Raw genomic sequence first — 19,396 nt, forward strand, 5'->3', positions numbered from 1 at the left:
AAACAATGACATCCCCAGGTGCTCTCACTGCAGGGAGGTGTGGCCAGGTACAGGAAGGAAGAACACAAAGCACCTGCAGATGGGACAGGGAGCTGAATTCTGGGGCTGCACCAGCATCCCTGGCCCCATGTGTCATCCATGAGCGTGTGATCACAGACCAGCAACAAGTCAGTAGCACACGTATGCCATAATGTTCTGATTCACCACTGATACCTGAACACTCAATTCCAAACATAGGTAAGTATTCTAGAGGTAATTATGAATGAAAACCTTATATGCCCAATCTATTGAAGTCTAAATATATTCTTCGGATAGTAAGAACAAAATGCTGCAATAATAAATACTTGTAGAAGTTTAGTTTTATGGACAAAACCAATGATTAAGAACTTTTTTTTTTAGTTTATTAATTAATTAATTTATTTTTGCTGTGTTGGGTCTTCGTTTCGGTGCGAGGGCTTTCTCTAGTTGTGGCAAGCGGGGGCCACTCTTCATCGCGGTGCGCAGGCCTCTCACTATCGCGGCCTCTCTTGCTGCGGAGCACAGGCTCCAGACGCGCAGGCTCAGTAGTTGTGGCTCACGGGCCTAGCTGCTCCGCGGCATGTGGGATCCTCCCAGACCAGGGCTCGAACCCGTGTCCCTTGCATTAGCAGGCAGACTCTCAACCACTGCACCACCAGGGAAGCCCCCAATGATTAAGAACTTTTGAATAATTAAATAAAGCAAGCATCTATTTAGCACAGCAAATGTGCAACCACAAGAGCAATGCTGAGCGCAAAGATATGACTATCCCTGCGTTATGACGTTAAACTATTAAAATTTGACATGTTAAACATTTAACAAAATGGTAATGATAGGAAAAACATTTGAATAAAATTTCAAATTTCTCCATATTTCCCAGAAGTTCATTCTTTGATAAGAGTCACTATGCCCTCATCTTCAACCAAATATCCATTTCAACACATGGCCACTGGTCATTCAGACAAAAGGTGCATGCAGTGCCCCTGTTTCTAACATATTATTCTTTGGGAACCATCAGGAAGAGGGATCTGTGGGTTTCAGACTGGGTGACAGGGAAAAGCAGATGTTGCTACCCTGCAGCCCTGGGCAAGAGAGAGGAAACAATGACCCCGGAGCCCAGAGGCAGAAAGAGACCAAAGGGGAGGTCAGGGTGAGGGCCCCGAGGGTTCCACAGAGCAGAAAGAGATCCACTGGGGTGGACCCAGTTCTACCTGCATCAGCTGCGAGGCCTTGGGCAAGTTCCTTAAATCTCTCTGAGCTTCAGTGTTCTCACCTATAAAATGAAAATTTCCGAGCTACCCTGAAGGGCTGCTATAAGGATTCACAAGAAGAGAGTTTCATCAAGTGGCCAGGAAAGAGGTCTTGGGACAGAGCTTCTTGTCTTGCCACGTGGCCCCTTAGATATGTAAACACAGGTAAGTGGGAACCCTGTCCTGGGGTGTGCAGACGTGGCGTGTCAGAGGCAGTGAGGCTCTTTGCTAAAATGTATTTGTAACCCCAAAATCAATACTTGTGGTGTCTTCACGCTTTCAGTCATTCTAAAACATGACAGTCACCCAACGTGCATGTTCCCAGCTGAGGTCACGTCTCAGCTCTTGTCCTGAAAGCAAGTGTCCTGTTCATGGTCTATTTAGTGGCCCGGTTTTCAGATTGTTCTGCATTGTGTTGGTGATTTCACTGTTTTAAATGGCCCCCAAGCGTAGCGCTGAAGTGCTGTCCAGTGTTCCTAGTGCAAGAAGGCTATGATGTGCTGGAGGGAGAAAATAGGTGCATTGTATGAGCTTCACTTGGGTGTGAGTTCAATGTAACCAATCAACAGTATATACTAAATAAATTATTTAAACAGAAACACACATAAAACCAAGTTATGTATTGATCGATCTACAAAAATGTCCACCTGCGAGAGGTTTGCAGGAATCTAACCCTGTACTTCCCCCATGAGCAATGGCTCAATAGTTGGTTCCAAATTCAGTGATTGCAGTGCCTGTATGGAGCATTAACTCCTGCAAATAAACTGTCTGTTGTTATTGTAAGTGGAGGAATAAAGTTTTCCCATACAAGTGCCATGAGCACCCAATTTCCTCTCTATTTCTGGAACTAGATCTACTATGGTAGGAGGACAGAATTAGCTGCTGTTGTTCAGATGCAGCCAGATGGAGTGTGGGTAGGCCGGGGAACTCACCAAGCGGGCCTGGGGGGTGCGATGGTAGTAGAGCTCTTTAAATTCATCCATCCATACTTCAGCTGCGCGGACACTGTTGGCTAGAGCCTTGTTGCGGGAGTAGGGAGCTTGCCTGGGGAAAACGTGGCCAACGTGCGAACACGGGTGTGTCTCCAGGGTCCCCCCGCACTGCCAGATCTGTACACAGAGCGGGTAGGAGGTGTGGTGTGGGAGTGAGCGGGAAGTCAGCTGCAGGTCCACAATGCCCAGAGCAAGGAGGCTGGACACACGGAGGTCATGGTGAACACCGCCAAGGCCTCACCCCCCATGGGGCAGGGGGCCACTCACCCAGCATACTCAGGACACGGGATGCAGTCAAAGAGCAAGACAGCAGCCTCAAAGACAACTAAGCCATCGGAATCCAGACCCCAAAGTCCATGCACTAAGGCTCATGCGCTTGACTCCTAGGAGCACCCACAGTGGACCTCGCTGGGAACTTACTTATTATGTAAAGCACAGGCTGATTACCTGGTCTCCTAGCCACAGAAGATAGGAAAGCAGCAAGTAAGAAGAGAGGTTTGGAAGGGGGACAGGAAGAGCTTCTAGAGGCAGACAGAGCAGCCTGACACCTGGGGAAGAGGTAGAAAGACCATTAAAAGCACACCCCAAAACTCAGCAGGTGGAGTCATCTGGAGCCTTTTCATGCTGGGGCAAACGGCTGTGAATACCCCATTGTCCCCTGGATGTATGACCAAGGATAGCATCTGGTGCTTATAATGGGGGGTGTGTGAGTCCTGAGTGGAGAGTCAAAGCCTTGTTTATTAACTCTTAAAGCAGGAAACCATATAAAATATTTGTAAAGTTTAAAATTTTCCATTTAAAAGCACGAACATCGATATAAGGTTTTGATACTTAAAATCCAAGATTCAGTTAATTAGAAAATCCACCTAAATGCTTGGGCTTTCCCAAAGGGGCATCTGTGGATCACATACAGCAGAATCAATAGATGGGCTCATTACAAAAGGCAGATTCCCAGTCCCTACCGTAAATCTATCAAATCTGACTTTCCAGAGACCATGCCTGTTAATCTGCATCTTTAGCAAGTTTCCCTAACAATTCTTCTATGTGTCAAAGTTTGAAAGTCACTGTGCCAAATAAAGAGGCTACTTTATCAAGCAGTCAAGCAAATCAAGGCTCCAAAACATGGGATCAGGAGGCAGGGACCTGTGTTTTAGTCCAGTCTCTGCCATGCACTCTTTGAGTGACCTTCAGCCAGTCACTACCCGCCTCCGGCCTCTGTCCCTCCCCTTTATGGAGTGAGAGGAAAGAACTAGGTGAGACTTGCAAGACCCTTTCCAGCCCCAAATCTATTAAAAGTGTATTTTTTTTAAAGTTTACACAAGAAGACAGGCGTGATTACAGGATATGCGTGCCACTATCATCTTTGAGGATCGTTGGATAAACTGCCAATATGGAGGAAAAGTCCACCAGGCTCTCCTAGCAAATACATCCTTCCCGGAGAGAAAGAGAACAGGTTAAGAATGAGTCCAAACAGAAGACTGGAATACTTACTCTAAATGAGAATTCGAGGTTTTCTCCGCCCCAAACTTCCATTCCTGTATCATAAGACCCCAGGTATTCAAAATATTTCTTACTCACGGAAAACAGCCCACCAGCCATGGTTGGAGACCTAGAAGCATGTGAATCATAATTCAAGGTAAGCAGCAGGAAACCAGCACAGTTAGTTGAATCCCTGCTCACCACAAGCCTGGAGTCCATTCATCCATATAAGCATACCCTGAGTTCACGCTCTGGGCCTGGTGCTGAACTGGGCTGGAGGCACAGACGTGCCCCATAGCCCTTGCCCTGGGGAAGCTCACAGACATCTCACCAGGCAAGCACAGAGCAAGGTGTGGGATGACTAAGGCCAACCTAGGGCCCAGCGGGAATGCAGAAGCAGCCGTGAGATGTGGAGGAGGGCGGGTAGGGCTAAGTTTCTCGGAGGAGGCACGGTCTGCAGCACAAAGGGAAGTTAGCCAAGAAGAGGAATGGAATGGTCCTCCGAGAAGACAGGAGCATGAGCAAAGGCCTAAGGGTCAGAGAAAGCCTTGTACTTCTAGGAGCACAAACAACAAGGAGAGATGAGAAGAGAGAGACAAGGTTCTAAGAGGGTGGCAGGAGTAAGGGTGAACACCCACAGTAAAGTCCAAACCCCTTTCCTTGGCCTTCAAGGCTGGATATGACTTGGCCCCAGCCCTGTCTCTCAACACTGTCTCCAGAGTCTTTCCTCTCCAGCCAGCACTGGGTCATCTCAAGGTCTGGACTCAGGTGGAAGGATTCAGAAGGCCAGCTGCCAAACATGGGTGCAGATCTATGACACCACTTCTGGGTCAATACCCCAGGGATAAAGCCGAAGTCCAACCTCCACTGGCCTGACTCCCACATCTGTCTCCCATTTGGTGCTAAACTTGGAAGGAGAGGAAGAAGCCAGACTATGACTTCAACACCTCAAGAATGAGGGCAACCCAGCACCACCTGAGCCTTCTCTTCTCAGACCCAGGCTCACCCACTGGCCAAAGCTGGCCCCTGTACCCCCAGGTCTACTCATCCCCTGCAGCTCAGAAGGAGCCATGGAATTACCATAGCAAGTCCAGTCCTAGGTATATACCCCAGAGAACTGAAAACAGGCACTCAAACAGACAATAGTGTACCGCTGTTCACAGCAGCATTATTTACAATAACCAAAAAGTGGAAATAACCCAAGTGTCCATCAACAGACAGATGGATAAATAAAATGTGGATGCATACACAATGGAATATTATTCATCCATTAAAAGGAATGAAGTTCTAGAAGGACCTTGAAAATACTTTGTTAAGGAAAAGAAGCCAGACACAAAAGGATAAATATCGTGTGATTCTACTTATATGATGTACATAAAATAGGGAAATCCATAGAGATGCAAAGTAGAGTAGAAGTTACCGGGGGCTGGAGGAGGGGAGGAAAGGGAATTATTGCTTAACAGGTATGGAGTTTCTATTTAAGTTGACGAAAAAGTTCTGGAAATACATAGAGGTGATGGTTCTACAATATTGTGAATGTGCTTGATGCTAGTGAATTGTGCATTTAAAAAAAGGTTAAAATGGTAAACTTTATGTTATACATATTTCAACACAATTTTTAAAATAAATTAAAAAATATATATATATATACACCAATATAAAATCCACATATATAGCAATGATTTTTAATAAAAGTAAACAAATACTCTGGAAAAAGAAAGGAGAGGCAACAGCTAACCATCCCTCCTGAGGGCCTTCACTGACAAGTTGGCCAGATGCGTGCTCAGAGAAGTCAACCCCTGACCTGATGACATCGATGGGGGACCGCATGCGGATCCTCTCCCTCTCGGGAACCACGTGCCACGTGAACACCAGCCTCCAGTCGAAACCGCCAATCTGGGGCTCCCCAGCGTTCCCCAGGTACTCGAAGGTGTTCCAGTCGATCACATCGATCACAGGGCACACCACTGCCAGCTCCTCTTCATGGATCCTGAAAACAGTCAGAACAGCCTTCCACTAGAAGGAGGAACACCTGTCTGAGAAAGGCCTGCTTCTCTTATTCCAGGGGTCTACAGCCAAGTCAGCCCTGGCAGGTGAGCAAAAGGGGGCTGCTGGGTGGTGGGGGGAGGCAGGGAGCTAGGACTCTGGCCCTGATATGAAAAGTCCCACAGCTTTAATATTCTGATTCCATCTAGGGATATTCTGGTTAAATATGAATCCCTTATGATGTCAAAATTAAAGCTAAATTTTAAAACGGAAAGCACATTTTCAGTTTCTCAAGACTGCAAGAGATTTCTTCATTTAATTAAAATGAAACAACTTCAAGTCAAGAAATAATTATCTCCCTGTGAACAGAGATGCACCCAGACCAAAGGGTCTGCTTTGGAGTTAGAAAATAAATTTTAATCCTGCCTCTTATTTGCTGTGTAACATTAGCGTTGTCACTTAACTGCTTAGAGCCTGTTGCCTCATGGGTTACACTGGAAAAATATACCTACTCATAGGTTAATGTGGACTCCCTACGGGAATGTTTGTAAGAGGCTGGCAGAGAACCTGGAACTACTGCTATATTTTTCTTTTAACCTTTTTTATTATTAAATGTTACACGTAGTGGAAAATGTGATAATTTCCTTTTGCAAGCATCAGCTTGTGCGTAGTCTTGAGCAGTTCTCTCCACAATCATTCTTACAAGCCCAGCCATCCCAGCAGGCTTCCAGACTGTGTTTCTTTGCATTTGACAGCACACCAGGAAACATGAACTGAGACTGAACCATGTGTGAACACTAGATTTCTCTGGGTTACATTTTGGGGGCAGTTCTCTAGAATTTGAGACCTATAAATCATAAACTTGTGACTTGCAGTCCAGTTGGTTGGAACCATGGGTAGTCTAATTTTTACAAGAAAGGGAAAAACGGGGGGAGCCTGCACTGGAGTAAAGAATTCTAAATCATGGTTGGAGAATGTGCAGGCCCAGTAGCAGTGGTTAATGGGTAGTGTCTCCTGGCATCTTGTGAGCCAGGGACCAGGGATGCCAAACATCCTGCAGTGTGCAGTCCAGCCCTACACAGCAAAGAATGGTTCTGCCCCAGATGTAAACAGCAGCTTATAAAATCCCAGAAGCACTACCCAGTTGATGTGACAACCAAAAACATCTTCCACTTCCAAAAGCCCCTGGAGGAAAGGGGTTACTGTGCCTGGTTGGGACCACCTGAGGGACAGTCTACGCTCCAGTGTCTCAACTCTGGTGCAACCTCAAGTCTTCAGGGAGCTTCTGAAACATCCAGAAGGCCAGGATCTACCCCAGAGATTCAGATCCAAATAGTCCAGGAGTTTTTAAGGTTCCCCAGTTATTTCTAAAGGGTAACCAGGGGAGAATCCCTTTGTCTCCAGGTATGGAGCAAGGACGTGATTATGGGGAATGCTGCCTCACTCTCTCCAAAGGGTGGGACGGAGTGAAGTGGAATTCTAGATGGCATTAATGAATCAGCTAAAGGGGAAAAGTGCCCCTACCATGACTTTAGACAGGCCTAGAGGCAGCCCTCTGTATGCACAGTAGGGGAAGGGGGGAAGGATGAACTCACTAGTCCAGGTTCCAGAGTGAGCACCTAGCTGTCACTATGTTCTAAGTAATCTCAGAGTCCATCACTGGCCTGAGGAACCCTGAGTCCTTTCTGTGGGTGAAGCTCACCAGAGCTGAGGGGGAGAATGAGGCAGCAAAGGACCGGGACAGCAGGAAGTGGCAGCGCAGAGCTCGGTCTCATGCAGGAACAGAGGCGAGGGGGTCCCTAGCTCTTCCAAACAGACTCTGACAACCAAGCGTTGGATGCCAAGGGAAAGCAGTTTGCCAAATGCACAGACTCTGATCCTCCAGCCCTTCACCTACTCCACAGGGAGGGGACCAAACAGAGACCCCCCAAACTTTCCTCTCCCACCCGGAGGAGCTCTGGGCTTGCCAGCTCAGCTCCTGATGCAGAATCAGTAGGATGGAAAAGGAAAGAGAGAAGAGAAGAGAACAAAAGTAGGCCCAGGGGTAGGTGGGAGGGTGAGTGTAAGAGACTGTGGGACAGTAGGGGAAATATCCTTGAAGACACAGCCATATTTATACTTTCATGACTCTATAAAAAATATATTAAAACAATATTTTATGACTATATTGGTAAAAAGACAAACAATCCAGGCTAGATTATTATATATTCATTATTATGATATTCATTTTCCATTCTGATTTTAAAAGAAATTAACATAAAAAATTTTGGGGGGGGTCCCTTAAAGTTTCATGGATGGGCCATAGGTATTGTAGGTACTGCATGTAATAAATAAGTCAGCCCAGCTTGAAGGAAATACACCAAAATGTATACCCTCCAGGAGTGCAATTCTGTGTGACTGACCATATTTTTTTCTTGGTTGATCATACATAAGTTTTCTACAATAAACGTGTATAATAAGCAGTAATAAAAGCAAACACTCATCTAGGATCTCCCACATGCTGGCATGTTCTAAGCACTGTCCGTGTATTAAGTCATTTAACGGCCTCCACAGCCCCAGGAGGTAGGGACTGTTATCACGCCCAGGGACAGAGGCTTTGCCCAAGGAGCATCTGAGCCCAGCACCCCTGCCTCTCATGCCAGTTTGGTCAGGGCCCCCGCCTCCCCCCGCCCCCCACCGACGGTCCACGCACCTCTGCAGCAGCGGCTCCAGCCACCCTTCGTGGCACTCACAGTGGCAGTCCAGGAAGGTCAGCACGTCGCCCTTGGCCACGGAAGCCCCCAGCAGCCGTGCCCGCACCAGGCCCTCCCTCTTGTTGGCGCGGATCAGGCGGACCTTGGGCAGCCTGGCCAGCTCGGAGGCCAGGCGTTCCTTCAGGTGCTCTGGGGAGGCAAGCGGGACACCGAGGGTCACCGCCATACATCCCCAGCCGCGTTCTTGAAGGGCCTCCCTGTCCCCAAAAGAAGACTAAGTAGACACGAGCCTCCTTTGCTCTGCACCAGGGACGTGCTCACTGCACCCGGAACCAAGGCTGGAAGCCCCTGAAGGCCAGGGAGGCTGAGGTGGAGGATTCCAGAACCACCAAACGCTCCCGCTCAAAACACACGCACATTGAACTGAGTGAATGTGTCATGTGGATGTATCTCAACGCTATTACCTCCCAAAATTACCTTGACTTGTAAACATTTAAATAAAAAGCACAAGAACCATCCAACCACGATTTTTCCAAAAAATTGTGTTAATATAAACTTTGTTCATTTATGTTAATTATGCAATACATCATAAAATTTTAATTTATATGGAATTATATTAACATAAATTTTATTTATAATACAATTACGTTAACACAAATTTTCTCAGAAGTACGTTTCAGTTGACACAGTAATAATAATAACAATGGCAGCCAACATGAGAAAGCCTACCGTGCTGATTACAGTCCAAGTGATTCATATAACTCACATGAGTCTTATAACAACCCTATGAGGCAAGTACTACTACTGTCCCCATTTTATGAATGAGAACACTGATGCCAGAGAGGCTAAGTGACGTGCCGAGGTCCCAGACAAGTGAGCTGAGGAGTCATGATGTGAACCCAGGGACTCTGGCTCGAGTCTACAGGTTTAACGCTGCCTCCAGAGCTTTCTTCTACAGCTGCCCATCCTTGTTAAACAAATCCAAAACTTGTCAGGAGGACATGCTTATCCCATTTTGTAAGAGAGGAAATGAGTCCTTAAGAGTTGAAAGGATGTGCCCACAGCTAGAACTGGCCCCAGGACTCCCAACTCCACACACAGGCTCTGGGACTAGAGGCCCCGATTCATGCCTCTCGATGGGTAGGTGGAGGCAGGTGAGAACCAGTCAGGTAAAATAAAAATGAGAGAATCTCCCCACATCAACATGGGCTTCATCTCAAAGTCTCCCTCAATCATCAGTGAAGGGAAAACTTTGTATAATGTTCTCAGTTGCTTTGTTGTCTGTGAAATGTTTCCCTAAGTACACTTGATACTCAAACAAGAAACAAAAAACATTCATTGGTTGATTTTTTTTTCAACCCTAAATATAACTGCATATAAGCTAATGGCAGGAATAAGGGAGGTGACTTCCCAAGCAAAACTAATTAGTGGCAGTGCCCAGGGAACACACAGGAAAACTGTGGTGCAGCCACCCAGCACTCATGATGGGTTTGGTCTGCATCAATTTTCTGTCTGCCTGAACTGTCTTCCCCAATCCTGGAAGGCGCTGACATCCCTCATCAGCTCAGACTGACCCTGCAGGAAGGGTGGGAGGAGGGGGCAGGGCAGGACTTCTTACCTCCAATACACGCTGAGAGGGGCATCCTGCTGACTTTACAAATTACCACGATGGGGAGGGGAAGTCTTGTCCCCCCACAGTCTTGGCCTTACATTTATGGGAGCACTGAGCTGTACTGGAAGGGGTTCATACAGTATTCCTGTCTGCTGAGCAGCTGCTTGATCCCATAAAGAGAAAATAATCTGATATTTGCTTCTGAATGAATACACTTCTGAAACGTTTTTGGCACTTTGCCGTTTTTTAAATAGTTCATAAAAGCAGAAGTTATCGTTGAACAAGTGCCAGCAACGGGCCAGGCCCTGACGTAGCAAAAGCTACCACCTTCATCTCATTTAATCCTCAACAACGAGCCTGAAATGTAAGAACTACTATTATGCCATTTTACAGGGCTGGAAAGCAAGGTTGAAACTGGTTAAGCTCCTTGCTCAAGGCTATACGGCTGCAAAGTGTTGGAGCTGGGATTCTAGGCTATGCGGTGTGACCCAGAACCAGAGTCTACACAGACATATTTAAAACAACCCTGGGAGGAAAGGAAATGGAGATGCACGCCTACTATAAGCTGGCTGCTACGTGGGGTTCTGTCCTACACATGATCTCATTTATTCCTCACCACAAGTCTCTGGTATTAGTGTAGATAAACCCATTTACAGATTAGAAACTAAGTCTCAGAAGACAAGTGACTTGCCCAAGTTGCCATGATGGGTTATGGTAAAGCTCGCCTAAGACCCCTGACCACAGAATTCAGCATCCTGTAGGCTACACTAGGCCTCAACCCCCAGTCTGGCTTGCCTGCTGCCATGGGGAATGCCAGCTGTCCCCTAAGACTCACTCTCCCCATGCTTTTCAGCTGAGCACAGTGACAGCAGGTGTCACTCCATAGAGATGACGTTCCTAGCCTCCCTCACAGGTAGGTGTGGCCAGGTGACCCTGTTCTACTCAGTGGGACTGAGGGCAACTTCCAGGTGCAGCTCCCAGTCCCCTTGAGACCCTCCTGCTGACGGGAGTGAACAGGAGGTGAAGACCCAGCCTGGGCTATGCAGACAGAGGCAGTGCACCGTCCTCGAGAAGAAGGAGACTTAGGGCAGGAGGAGCTGGGCCCTAACAGCGCGAGGGGCCACACCTGCCCTCGACTATTACCCCAGATTTGTGATGCGAGAAATCAATTTTTATCTCATGTAAATCACTGTTATTTTGAGTCTCTGTGAGAACAGCCCGGCACACCCACCAATTAGGACGTATACACCAGGCTCTGAAGCCAGACAGACCAGTCTCAGAGCCTGAAGCAGCAGATGCCCAATAAGCAGTGGCTCTACCCTGATGGGTGGTCCAGGGGTGGTGATTTGGTTTGAAACAGGCTCTAGCAACCAAGCCCACAGCTCTCCCTCTTGCAGGGCCGTGACATTTCCCCTCACTTCAGCTTAGCTGCCCTCACGTCAGCTAGTGGCCAAAGATGTGCTGGCTGACTACCGCTCCATGGACAGGGCTAACCCCAGCCAGGCAAGGCCATGGCAGCCCCTACGCCCCTCCCCTTTCCATCCGTGTCCGCCCCCAACGTCAGCCTTGTCCTACAGGGCAGCACAGTGAGTCCCCAAGACCTAGTGATGTTCCAGCTCTCCCGATAGCCCTCAGGCAGCTCCCAACAGGCTCCTATTTAAGCTAAACCCCTTAGATTGGCCTCTGAGGCCCCGCCTGATCTGGCCCCGCCCACCCTGCAACCTCATCCCCCAGGTCACCTTCCACCAGCCGGTGGTCTGACCTGGAGAATGGCTGCTGTTCCAGCTTCTGCACCTGCTGCTTCCAGCCCAGCCCCTCTCCCCAGACCTTCACTGGGCTGCCTCTGTAGCTTCTGGCTTAAAGGCTACCTCCTCAAAGAGGCCTCCCAGACCTCCACCCGCTAGAGTAGGCCTGGTGCCCAAGCCCCACTCGCTCTCCTGTTCCCAGTATTCTTTCAGAGCACTTCCTACTCGTGCTGTAGTATAGTATCACGTTCCATCATGGTATGCTATGTTATATTGTGTTGTACTATGTGATGCATATATTGTGTTATGTTCTTTATATGTTTATTGACCATCTCCACCCACCTCTCTAGAATGTGAATTTTATGAGGGCAGGGATTTGTCTTGTTTCCCACGGAATCCCCAGCGCCTAGCACACATTCAGAAAACGTTCACTGAATCATAAAGAGCCAGCCTTGGACTGCATGTGAATTGCTGGATCCCAGGTCACTGGTTAGGTCTGTAGGGACAACAACCACCCTTTCAATGGAATGCCTCTCCCTGGCTTCAGTTCTTCTGTCTAGGCTGCCCCTTTTTGATCTCATCCCAAACTCAACATGTTCAAGGCCAAATGCCCCCCTTCCCCTGCCAGACCTGCCCCTCCTGCCCTAAATGGCTTTTCTAGCTCTGGGACCGCATCACCCTTCACCAGGAGACCCAAGCCGGAAGCCCAAGGGTCCGCCTCACACCTCAGCCAGTTTCTGGGCCTGTGGATGCCACCTCCCGGGTACCCCTCCTCCCACCTGCCTGCCCTGCCCTGCCCTCCCCTCCCACCCAACTCCAAGCCTCCATCTCCCACCTGGGCCACCTCCACAGCCCCCTGGCCTCCCTGCAGAGCTCCCTAGTACCCCATTCTCCACACTCCAGCCTAGAGGGATTCCCCAAAGGGCAAAACCAGTCTCCTACTTGAAATTCTGCCTTGGCTCTCCCTGCCCTCAGGACAAAGCCCCAACTCCTCAGCCTCGGGTCAAAGGCCTGAGCCCTCTCCCCCGACCCACCCCCGTTCATCTCTTGCTACTCACTGCAGCAGCCGGCCCTCCATCCTTCCTGAACTACTTGCAAATCCTACACAGTCCACACAGCACTGCACCTCTAAGCCTTTCCATATTCTGTGCCCCCCACTTGAAACGCCTCCCTCCACCTTTGCTGTCTGCAAACCCAGCCTTCAAGATTAAGGTCAACCATCCCCTCCTGAGCACCCAGGTGGGGTGAGTCCCATAGCACTGTGTGGTAGAGCCCTCTGCTATCATGTCTGCCTCCCCCCACCTGGCTCTGAACTCCCTGAGGCGAGAGGCCAGGCACAGAGGAATACAGGAAGCCTGTCCTTCCAGGCCTGTTCTATATGTCCCACGTCACACTCTCGCCTCCCAGGCACAGCCACAGAAGGGCGGGCTCTTGCGAGAGCCCATGTCAGGGGCTCACCTCGATCGCTGTAGTCATCTACAAGGATAACTTCTTCTAGCAGGGTGTCTGGGGATGTCTCGAGGACACTGTAAACTGTCCGAAGGAGAGTTGACCAGGCTTCATTATAAAATGTTATGATGACAGATGTCGTGGGCAATTGATCATAATTGTATTTCTTCTCTTTGCACCTGCGAACACAACACAACTTCAGGAATCAAGACCCCACTGTTGACTGTATGTACCAGGCCCAGGCTGGTGCTGGAGTGATGAAAGGGACGTAGGTCACGGTCCTGGGGCCTCCCCCTGGGGAATGGCAAATAGCTGCTGGGGTGTTCCAGAGTCCCCCGTGTTCCATTAGGAGACCCAGCAGATTCTTTAAAGTTTTAAATACTTAACGAGCTTGAACTGCAGATGCTGTTTTTAAACTTTAAAGCAATTTTCAGATTTGTGCAACATGCAAACTCAGCAGAATCAGAAGGGAGGGGGACTGTCACTTTTCCCCGCCCAACAGCTCTCCCATCTGTCCACGCCTTTCCAATCCCACTGAGGCCTTTGCTCAGACTGTGCCCTTTCCTCCCTTTCCTGCCTGGCACACTCTCTGTCCTCTTTCAAGAAGAACTCACCCCGCCTTCTCTGGAAAAGTCTGGGGACACCTGTGTGGGGCAGGTGCTCGCCCCTCCTTGCTCCTACAGCACCTTGCCCATGGCTCCGTTTCAGCAGGTGTCACTCTCTGTGCTCCAGAACTCACCACCACTTGAGTCTCCCCCTACCTTCTCCCAGTATCTTTTCTACACTGCATCCCAGCAGGGGCTATGCTTTCAAAGGTGATGCACTGAATGCATAAACTGGAACCATGGCTAGGATGCGTGAACATTCCAGGAAGGGCTCTGTAAAGAACACTGACTACCCCCCAGCCCCCATACCACTGCCACCACCCACCCTCCTGTTCCATTCTGTGGCAGTCTCGTGGTGAGGTGGGGGGCTGAGCCCACCCATCTCTCTGGGGTTAGGGCTTGGCTGGCAGTGATAAGAACCATTTAGGTCCCTCTTTCTTTGGTAGGGTTTTCTGTTACTTTGCACAGAAGGTTCCAGGTTGACACAGAATTCTCTCCTCAGAGTAATGGATGACAAACTCCCAGTGTCATCCCAGGGAGTAGGCAGTGCCTGGAAATCAGGACACGGCTGGCAGCAAGATAGGGGAGGAACAGAAACCCACAAGGGACACCAGAAGGACCAGGGTTTGAAGTCTGGCCTGGCTAAAGGCTAGACCAAGGGATGGGGTGGAAATTCGAGAAGAAGATAAATGTTGAGGACTGGCCAGCCTCCGGGGGCAGAAAGGGAAGGTCTTACAGATAAGCTAAGTGCAAGATCAAAGAGATGGAGAACCAAGCAGGGTGAGGGGTGAAACCAACATCTATTGACTATCTACCACGTGCCAGGCACTGCAGCAGTGGGACCTGTATCAGTCAGTCACCGATCATTTCCTCATCACCTACTATGTGCCAGGCACATAGGCAAAGCCCCTGCTTCCCAGAGCTTACAATCAGGTGGACAATAATCAAATAAGCAAACATATCAATAATTTCAGAAAGTTAGGGTGCCATGAAGAAAAGGAGGGGGATGAAAGAGAGAGCAACTACAGAGGGGAGTAGGAAGGGGGAATGGAGGCAACCACAGAACAGGTAATCAGGGAGGGCCCCTCCAGGAGGTGACATTTAGGATGAGGCCTGAATAATGAGGGACCCAGTCCCACAAAAAGCAGAGGAAAAGCCTTTTGTGTACACAACTTATTTCTTTTTTTTTCTTTTATTTTATTATGAAAATTTTCAAACATGCAAAAAGTAGAGAGAACAGTATAAGAAAGTCCTGTGAACCTTTCACCTAACTTCGGTGGTCCTTAACACATGGTCTTGATTCATCTTTGTCTTCACCCACTCCCCCCATCCCAGACTATTTTTAAGCAAAACCCAGCATACCGCAGCATCCATAAATATTTCAATATATATAGCTAAGAGATAAAGATTCTTTTCATAATGAACACAATATCATTGTAACACTAAAAGTTAGCAATTCCTTAGTGCTATCACATCTCCAGTCTATAAGCTTTCATCAAAATTAATGGTGTGTCTTCCAATGGTCGAAAGACACACCATTCTCTTATGAACCAATAAGAAAGACAAATGCTACCAATCATAACTGCAGGATGCTCTGATTTTAAGAGACATCCTAATTTCAGAAATGTTTAAATATATTTTTTAAAGTACCTTAGAGCAGCGGTACCCAACCTTTTTGGCACCAGGGACCGGTTTCATGGAAGACAGTTCTTCCACGGATGGGGGGTGGGGGGTGGATATGGTTCAGGTGGTAATGCAAGCAATGGGGAGCGGCAGATGAAGCACCGCTCGCTCCCCTGCCGCTCACCTCCTGCTGTGCGGCCCGGTTCCTAACAGGCCCAGGGTTTGGGGACCCCTGCCTTAGAGGGAATTCCCTGGTGGTCCAGTGGTTAGGACTCTGCACTTTCACTGCCGAGGGCCCAGGTTCAATCCCTGGTCAGGGAACTAAGATCCCACAGGCTGCACCATGTGGCCAAAAAAAAGAAAAAAAAATGCTTTAGAATTGATGAAATGTAGTACTTTATTTCACTCTCAAAACCTCTTCCTATGTTAGCATTTACTGTTCCTACTTTAAAGACAAGGCTGAGAGGCGGGGTAGCCTGGACAGTTCTCAGAGCCCCTGCAAGTGTGTATGTACTTGGCTGAACTCCTTGTGTCCCTGTGCGATCTTGTCACAGGGTTCTGGCTCGTGCCTTTGACCCTGCGGGAGGCTCAGGTGGACCATCAGAATCTAAATAAAGATCCCTACATACCCTCTCCTCAACCAGCCCTCCCTCCTACCAAGAAACAGGCAATTTCTCCTCTCATCCCTCTCAGGGTCTTCTAAGTAGCTCCAGGTCCCTTTTCCTAAGCGCCAGGACAGTTTCTGTAGAGGGCTCTGAGGCTACCCAGGCAGCAGCCCAGGCTCTGCCATCACTGGGGTGGCCTTGCCACATGAATAGGCTTATCTGAGAGTCTCTGAGAGGGGCTGGCTCTTCTCAGACCCCTTTACATTCTCATGCCTGCTTCATCTGTAGGCTGGAGGCATGACCATGCTGGTGCCCTGAAGCGATAAGGCATTCCCACCAGCCTTAGCCAGCGGGACCTGAATTCTTGGACACGCTGGTCTTCTGAATCACGGAAGTGGTTACTTAGCGCTGTGCCCCACACAGGGGAGTCCAGCCCACACTCAAGGGGAGGAGAATTAGGCTCCTTCTTTTAAAGGGAAGACTATCAAAGAATTTGTAGGTATATTTTAAAACCACCACACATGAACAGAATGCAGCAGGAGTAACAGTATGTGGCTTCTAAGACCAGGTCATAAGACACCGAAGGTTCCTCTTTGTTCCCTCCCATGGACCATCCAATCTGGGGAAAACCAGCCACTATGTAGTGAGGACACTCAAGTGTCCCATGAACACATCTGTGTGGAGAGGAACTGAGGCTTCTGACAGCCAGGACAGCCCAGACAGACTTTCCAGCATATGATGGGCCATCCTAAAAGCAGATCCTCCAGCCTCAACAGCCCCAATCAAACCTTGAGATGACAAAAAACCCAGGTAGCATTTTGACTACAATCTCATGAGAGACTCCCAAGCCAGACCACTCAGATAACGCACTCACAAATCCTTGGCCCACAGAAATTATGTGAAATAATAAACGCTTATTGCTATTTTAAGTCATTATGTTTTATGGTCACACACGCGCTGAAATAAATCGCAAGGAAACTATCAGACAGGCCTGAATTGACATTTTATAAACCAACAGGCCTGTACTCTTTTAAAAAACGTCACTGTCCTAAAAGACAATGAGAGTCTGAGGAACCATTTCAGACTAAAGGAGACTAAAGAGGCAGGACAACTACATGTCCTACTTGATCCTCAATTAGGTACCAGGTAAGGAAGAAAAAAGTTGCTCTAAAAGTTGGGACAGTTGGAAACATCTGATATTGTATAAATTTCCTGAATTTGATAACTACCTTCATGGTATCATGAGAGAATGTCCTTGTTTTTAGAAAATACACACTGAAGTAACAAAGGATAAAAGATTATCATCTCTGTAACTTATTCTCAAATGTGTATAATATTATAGGATACATATAGAAAGAGAAAAATTAAGTAAATGTGGCAAAATAATGAGTGGGTCTAAGTGAAGGATATAGTGGATTTTGGCTATTCTAGCGAATTTTCTCTAGGTTTGAATTTTTCAAAATTAAAAGTTTAATACAAAAAGAAGAAAAGAAAATTTTTAATGTGGCAAAGGGTGTACCCAAACACCAAGCCAATTCTGACCTACACGTAGCTCAATCTTAGTGGCCCTGTCCAAGGCCCTCTCCTTTCTCACTCATTCCCACTTCTACCAAAACAGCTGCCCTCTGAGGATGTGGAGAAAAAAGAACCCTTGTACACTGTTGGTGGGAATGTAAGTTGGTGCAGACTGTGGAAAACAGTATGGACATTCCTTGAAAAACTAAAAATAGAACTACCATATGACCCAGGAATTCCACTCCTGGGTATATGTCTGAAAAAAAACAAAAACACTAATTTGAAGATACATGCACCCCAAATATTCACAGCACCATTATTTACAATTGCCAAGATATGGAAGCAACCTAAGTGTCCATCAACAGATGAATGGATAAGAAGATGTGGCAGAGGGCTTCCCTGGTGGCGCAGTGGTTGAGAGTCCACCTGCCGATGCAGCGGACACAGGTTCATGCCCCAGTCCAGGAAGATCCCACATGCTGCGGAGCAGCTGGGCCCGTGAGCCATGGCCGCTGAGCCTGCGCGTCCAGAGCCTGTGCTCTGCAACAGGAGAGGCCACAAAAGTGAGAGGCCCGCGTACCGCAAAAAAAAAAAAAAAAAAAGATGTGGCAGATATATACAATGGAATACTACTCAGCCATAAAAAAGAACAAAATTTTGCTATTTGCAGCAATGTGGATGGACTTGGAGGGCATTATGCTAAGTGAAATAAAATAAGTCAGACAGAGAAAGACAAATACTATATGACATCACTTATATGTGGAGTCTAAAAAAATACAACAAACTAGTAAATATAACAAAAAAGAAGCAGACTCACAGAGAACAAACCAGTGGTTATCAATGGTGGGGGTGTGCAAATTATTGGACGTAAGATAGGCTCAAGGATGTACTGTACAATATGGGAAATATAGCTAACATTTTGTAATCAATCTAAATGTAAAGCAACCTTTAAAATTTGTATAAAAAAATCTGAAAATTTTTAAAATTTTAAAAATAAAATAGAACAAAATAAAATTAAAAGAATAAAAAGTCAGAGACAAAAATGTTTTTAATTAAAAAAATGTTGATGAAAACAAAAACAAAAAACAGTTGCCTTCCTCCAAATATATGTTAGAGCAAAAAGAAAACACACATATATATGTATAAGAATATTAATAATTATGTCTGGATTTAATATTCTCTGAGTACTAGAAAGGGTGCATAGAAAAGCCACCACAGCCCACTAGAAGCATCAGAAAGAACTGCTTATACTACATGAAAAAAAAAGTGTTTTTGTGAAACTAAAATTAAGATTTTTTTATCTTTTAAAACAAGGTAAAGCTAAAATTTAGTTTCACATATGCACCAGTCCAAAGAGAAATGAGTAGAAATAAGGACAATGAGGTTTTCAAACATGAAATTTATTCAATTTAAAAGAACTGTCCTTTAGTTTGAAATCACATCCTTACTGTTTGGATTAAAATTTATTTCTTCTCATGATGGGAGTAAATAGGAGAACAGGACTAGCTCTGTTTGACCAAATAGAGTTGGGACTGTTATGTCAGCCCTTCCTCAGTGTTTTTGTTTATGTGTTTTCACTGCTGTGCAAAATCCAGAAGTTCAAGGGCACTGTTCTCAAATGTCCAGGTGGGCTATTTGTGTGCTCTTAGATTACAAGATAGCAATTTAGCAATATACACTCAGAGCTTTCTTTTTTTTATTATTATTAAACATTTTTTATTTTTGGCCATGCTGTGCTGCATATGGGATCTTAGTTCCCCAGCCAGGGCCCTCAGCAGTGAGAGCTTGGAGTCCTAACCACTGGCCCCCCAGGGAATTCCCTAC

General features: G+C 47.1%; 1 protein-coding gene and 1 non-coding gene across 2 annotated transcripts in view; one reads left to right on the forward strand and one right to left on the reverse strand.

Annotated features, from left to right (window-relative positions):
• GALNT12 (polypeptide N-acetylgalactosaminyltransferase 12) overlaps window positions 1-19,396 on the reverse strand; it is a 37,486-nt gene that overhangs the window by 10,032 nt on the left and 8,058 nt on the right. The window contains exons 2-6 of the mRNA XM_007461651.1: window positions 13,234-13,403; window positions 8,418-8,607; window positions 5,544-5,729; window positions 3,752-3,869; window positions 2,201-2,377 (exon numbers count right to left, since the gene is read on the reverse strand). Coding sequence (XP_007461713.1) covers window positions 2,201-2,377; window positions 3,752-3,869; window positions 5,544-5,729; window positions 8,418-8,607; window positions 13,234-13,403 — 841 coding nt within the window. The remainder of the gene's footprint in view (window positions 1-2,200; window positions 2,378-3,751; window positions 3,870-5,543; window positions 5,730-8,417; window positions 8,608-13,233; window positions 13,404-19,396) is intronic.
• On the forward strand, window positions 15,701-15,773 carry TRNAE-UUC (transfer RNA glutamic acid (anticodon UUC)). Its single transcript has one exon. It is a non-coding gene; the product is annotated as a tRNA-Glu (tRNA).

The sequence above is a fragment of the Lipotes vexillifer genome, unplaced genomic scaffold, assembly GCF_000442215.2.
Source record: "Lipotes vexillifer unplaced genomic scaffold, Lipotes_vexillifer_v1.1 scaffold809, whole genome shotgun sequence".
In the NCBI taxonomy this organism is placed as follows: Eukaryota; Metazoa; Chordata; class Mammalia; order Artiodactyla; family Lipotidae; genus Lipotes; species Lipotes vexillifer.